The sequence below is a fragment of the Portunus trituberculatus genome, chromosome 42 (assembly GCF_017591435.1).
Source record: "Portunus trituberculatus isolate SZX2019 chromosome 42, ASM1759143v1, whole genome shotgun sequence".
Lineage (NCBI taxonomy): Eukaryota > Metazoa > Arthropoda > Malacostraca > Decapoda > Portunidae > Portunus > Portunus trituberculatus.
The window spans coordinates 20215475-20220474 of NC_059296.1; the positions used below are offsets into that span (position 1 = coordinate 20215475).

At 48.2% G+C, this 5000-nt stretch overlaps 3 protein-coding genes across 4 annotated transcripts in view; 2 read left to right on the top strand and 1 right to left on the bottom strand.

The window, feature by feature from the left end:
- Positions 1-1588, top strand: part of LOC123517385 (extensin-like) — a 2254-nt gene extending 666 nt beyond the window's left edge. Inside the window, exon 2 of the mRNA XM_045277396.1 lies at positions 845-1588. Within this exon, the coding sequence (XP_045133331.1) occupies positions 845-1588 (744 nt within the window). The remainder of the gene's footprint in view (positions 1-844) is intronic.
- Positions 1-5000, bottom strand: part of LOC123517720 (serine/threonine-protein phosphatase with EF-hands 2-like) — a 235938-nt gene that overhangs the window by 222703 nt on the left and 8235 nt on the right. The window lies entirely within an intron of this gene.
- The window catches only part of LOC123517721 (lysophosphatidylserine lipase ABHD12-like), a 261492-nt gene that overhangs the window by 189538 nt on the left and 66954 nt on the right, over positions 1-5000 (top strand). The window lies entirely within an intron of this gene.

Below are 5000 nucleotides of genomic sequence, written 5' to 3' on the forward strand. Positions count from 1 at the left end.
GACCTTTTCACTCGTTAATCCTAAACACTAACATTTCCATTGGCTGCTGTCCTTGTATCGCCTTGGGTGTTGGTGGAGTGGCGGCAGTGGAAGCAGTGACTGACGTGGGAGGTAGTGGCATATGTGTGTGTGTGTGTGTGTGTGTGTGTGTGTGTGTGTGTGTGTGTGTGTGTGTGTGTGTTAGTTCAACTATTAAACAACTCGTGTAACTCTTCGAAACGCCTCTCACCATGTCCACTTCTTTCCCTCCCTCCCTCCCTTCCTCTCTCTCTTTCTCCCTTACTCTCTCCTTCACCAGTCGCCTCCCTTTTATATATGTTTCTTCACTCTTCTCTCTTCTTTCATTTCACGCTATGTGGTACCCCCCCCCTCTCTCTCTCTCTCTCTCTCTCTCTCTCTCTCTGGTATCGAACAAGAGGGTGGGGGCGTCTGAAATATTGCGCCGCTCTTCATTAATTGATTTTTGATGTATGAATGAAGGGAGATAGAAATATTTAAAATGAAAAACTTTTATTCAATAGAGATTATTTAAAAATGCTTTCCTTTATAATGTTTAGGTACCTGGTATGATATAAACAACTGGTATTTTTTTTTCTGTGCTTCCTTTTTTTTTTTTTTATAAATACCGTGAGAAATACTGTTATTGTGATATTTTCGTGTTTCTATTTATACACTATACATATTAATATTGAAACCATGCATTAGATTTATGTTTTACGCTCACTTTTGCCACTACTGTTCGGTCACACATAACTGATTTCACAAATTTAAAGAAAAAAAAAATCCACAATGTAAAGGAATAATGTAAAGAATATCATGTATTTCATCATTGTCTCTGCGTCAGAATCCAAGCAAGACTTCATCGTGGCGCAAGAGTGATAACGGTGATTGCACGATCCCGCCTGCTACCCCTCGCGACACCCGTTCCTCGACACCCGCTCCTCGACACCCACCCGCGACACCCGCTCTTCGACACCCGCTCCTCGACACCCACCCCGCGACACCCGCTCCTCGACACCCGCTCCTCGACACCCGCCCCGTGACACCCACCCCGCCACACCCGCTCCTCGACACCCGCTCCTCGACACCCGCTCCTCGACACCCGCTCTTCGACACCCGCTCCTCAACACCCGCTCCTCGACACCCGCTCCTCGACACCCGCTCCTCGACACCCGCTCCTCGACACCCGCCCCGTGACACCCGCTCCTCGACACCCGCTCCTCGACACCCGCTCCTCGACACCCGCTCCTCGACACCCGCTCTTCGACACCCGCTCTTCGACACCCGCTCCTCGACACCCACCCTGCGACACCCGCTCCTCGACACCCACCCCACGACACCCACTCCTCGACACCCGCTCCTCGACACCCACCCCGCGACACCCGCTCCTCGGCACCCGCTCCTCGACACCCACCCTGCGACACCCGCTCCTCGACACCCACCGCGCGATACCCGCTCCTCGACACCCGCTCCTCGACACCCACCGCGCGATACCCGCTCTTCGACACCCACCCCGCGACACCCGCTCCTCGACACCCGCTCCTCGACACCCGCTCTGTTACACCTGCTCCATGGCACTTCCCCTTAACAGCCGTCCCTTGATACCCGCCCTGTAACACCCGCCCCTCGACACATACCCCGTGACACCTGCCCCGTGACATCCACCCCCCCACCCCCCGATACCCGCCCCGCGACACCCACTCTGCGACACCGGCCTCTCACCTCACTGATGCGCGACGGAAACAGGAAGCTAGACCTGAAAACCTCACGCTTTCAGTATTTTCTCATGCTGCAACACTTGTATGAGAGAAAGAGAGAGAGAGAGAGAGAGAGAGAGAGAGAGAGAGAGAGAGAGAGAGAGAGAGAGAGAGAGAGAGAGAGAGACTGATTTTGTGTGGTGTCTGTTTATCTGTCCGTCTCTCTTTCCCTGTCTCTATAACATGTCTCTCATTTCAAACTATTGCAGTGTCTTTCTTTGTCACTCGCTCACTCATTGTTCTCCTCAAAGACTCGCATGCTTTCCTCTTTAGTAATCCATTAATCCATCACCGCACACACCTAAACACACACACAATGCATTCAACATACAACCAAACCACTGCCGTCATCACCACCTTCACACTGCACATACATCCAATACAATAGAAACACAATGCACTACTACGTATACCAGCAATCACAGACATAGATTTCACCAGCCTAGTACAGCAAAATCTCCTCTTCTTTGATATCCCTAGTCTGAAATCCCCTAGGCACAATAATATAGAATTCGGAGGGAGAACACAGGGAGGCAATAATAGAAACTGCCTTGAAATACGAGGTGGGAAGGTTGGCAATTGTGCGCTAATCTGCAATTCGCTCCGTAACGTTCAGGTAGAAACGAGGCCACGGGGACGAGAGAGCGGCGGAGAAGGTTGCGTCCGTTGTGTGGTGTTTGGGTGGGATACAGAAGACCATGGCTACACGAGATTGCTGCTGAAATTGAGTGAGTCTGTGAAGATGTATGAGTGATGTGGGGAGAGAGAAGAGGACAGAGAGAGAGAGATAGATAGATAGATAGTTAGAGAGAGAGAGAGAGAGAGAGAGAGAGAGAGAGAGAGAGAGAGAGAGAGAGAGAGAGAGAGAGAGAGAGAGATTGAATAAAAGGGAAATAGGGACGTATGTAAATGAGAAAAGGGTATAGTGAAGAACGAAGAAAGGGAGAAGAATAAAAAAGGAAAGATATGAAAGGATAAGAAAAAATAAAAGAAACTTACATCATACAGGACAGACAAACAAACAAACAGGCAAGCAAACAAACAAACAGACACACGATCACAGAGCCAACCACTAACCTAAGCTTCTTAACCTGCCTACTTACCTACCTGCTCACCTGCTTACCATCCCACCATCTTCCCAATAGGTTTACGTGTCGAGTCAGTTTCCACTACGCTCTTTCCTCAAGGAGCGAGTAAATTCACACTTAACCCCTTCAGTACCATGGTGCGTCTTCATATTCATTCTACTTACTATTTGGCGACTTTATACAGGTTCAGAAACTTATCTGGGGATTAAAATAGTGAGGCTCCTTGCCAGTGATCTTCTCATCTCCAAAGACACTTCCTAATGTAAATAAAATCGTCTTATCGTACCCATAACTCTTGGTAAAACAAAGCGTCTTAGGACTGAAGGAGTTTAGCCCTCAATTTTAAGATATTGACGTTACACTACAGAGAACTTGAGTATAGGTGAGTGTTGCGACCGAGAATAACAAGTAATAAATGATGATAATACTCCACACTGACTCTGCACTTTAAAAACTCGATGTTCGGGAGGAAGAGGAGGAGGAAGTGGTGAGGATGGAGGCGCAGGGCGGAAGTGAGACATGGAAAGAAGGAAGGGCAAGGAGATGAAAAAGAGAAAAAGAGGTCGTCGTGGAGGGATGCACAGCGAGATGGTGTTAACAGAAGGAGGGTGGAAGTGCGCGTGTGGTTTGAGATAAGAGAGAGAAAATTGAGACTGGGTGAGGAGCAATATACCGCCAGTGTGTCTGTATGTAGGGGGGACGAGGGGTGTGGGTGGATGGGATGAATGATTAGACGGACTGGTGTGATTAAAAAGTGGATGTAGCTGTATTTCATGTTGCCTTTTACTGTGTGTGGATAATCCTTCTTCTTTTCTACTCTACATCTTCGCAGCTTTATGAGGGTTAACAAGTCTACTGCTGCTCACTGTCTTTCTTCGTGTCTTGTAATAATACAGTAATGTAAATACTTCCTATGTGTTCTTTTGTGTGTGCTCCTCCCTTCCCTGCGTCATGTATGTGAAATCTGATCACCCGTAACCATAGAGTTTAGCCAGAGAGAAAAGTCGTGACCAAGGAAGAAGAGGTAGACTATTTTATTATTTGACTGGCCCACCTTAGGTAACCCCTATGAATTATTTCCTCTCTCTCTCTCTCTCTCTCTCTCTCTCTCTCTCTCTCTCTCTCTCTCTCTCTCTCTCTCTCTCTCTCTCTCTCTCTCTCTCTCTCTCTCTCTCTCTCTCTCTCTCTCTCTCTCTCTCTCTCTCTCTCTCTCTCTCTCTCTCTCTCTCTCTCTCTCTCTCTCTCTCTCTCTCTCTCTCTCTCTCTCTCTCTCTCTCTCTCTCTCTCTCTCTCTCTCTCTCTCTCTCTCTCTCTCTCTCTCTCTCTCTCTCTCTCTCTCTCTCTCTCTCTCTCTCTCTCTCTCTCTCTCTCTCTCTCTCTCTCTCTCTCTCTCTCTCTCTCTCTCTCGTGTTCTAATCTTCGTCCCTTGCATACATCATGTCGTGAAAGGTGAAGCAGGGACAGTACTGGACCCCACCATCTCCCTCACTAGTGTCCTCGATCCCCCAGTGTGTTCCCGCCTCATCAGGGAGATTATTGAGTCATTCGTTCTTTCAGTAGACTTGAACGATTAGTACTGTTGTCTTTTGCAGTGCTGGTGGATTTTATTTACATGTGTGCTCTACGAACTTTGAGTGTCTGAGCGAGATTTCTGGATGTTGTGGGGATGTTTTCTTTCCTTGGTCGGCGTTCGTAATGGTGGGATATAGAACTGGATCGCTTCTCTGTTTGTGTCTTCACCTGTTGTTAGTGCTGCTCTTGCTACTGCTATTGTTACTACTACTATTGCTGCTGATTATGTTTCTACTGCTACTTCTCCTCCTCGTCCCCCCCCCCGTTTCTCCTCCTCCTCTTTCTCCTCTTCTTTCTTCTCCTCCTCTTCCTCTTATTACTAATACTGCTGCTGCTACAGCTACTGCTACTGCTACTGCTACTACTACTGCTACTACTACTACTACTACTACTACTACTGCTACTACTGCTACTGCTACCTGCTACTACTGCTGCTGCTGCTGCTGCTGCTGCTGCTGCTACTACTGCTGCTGCTGCTGCTACTACTGCTACTGCTACTGCTGCTGCTACTATCATCACCACCATTGCCACCATCACTGCCATCACCATTAACACTGCTACTACTGCTACTACTGCTGCTGCT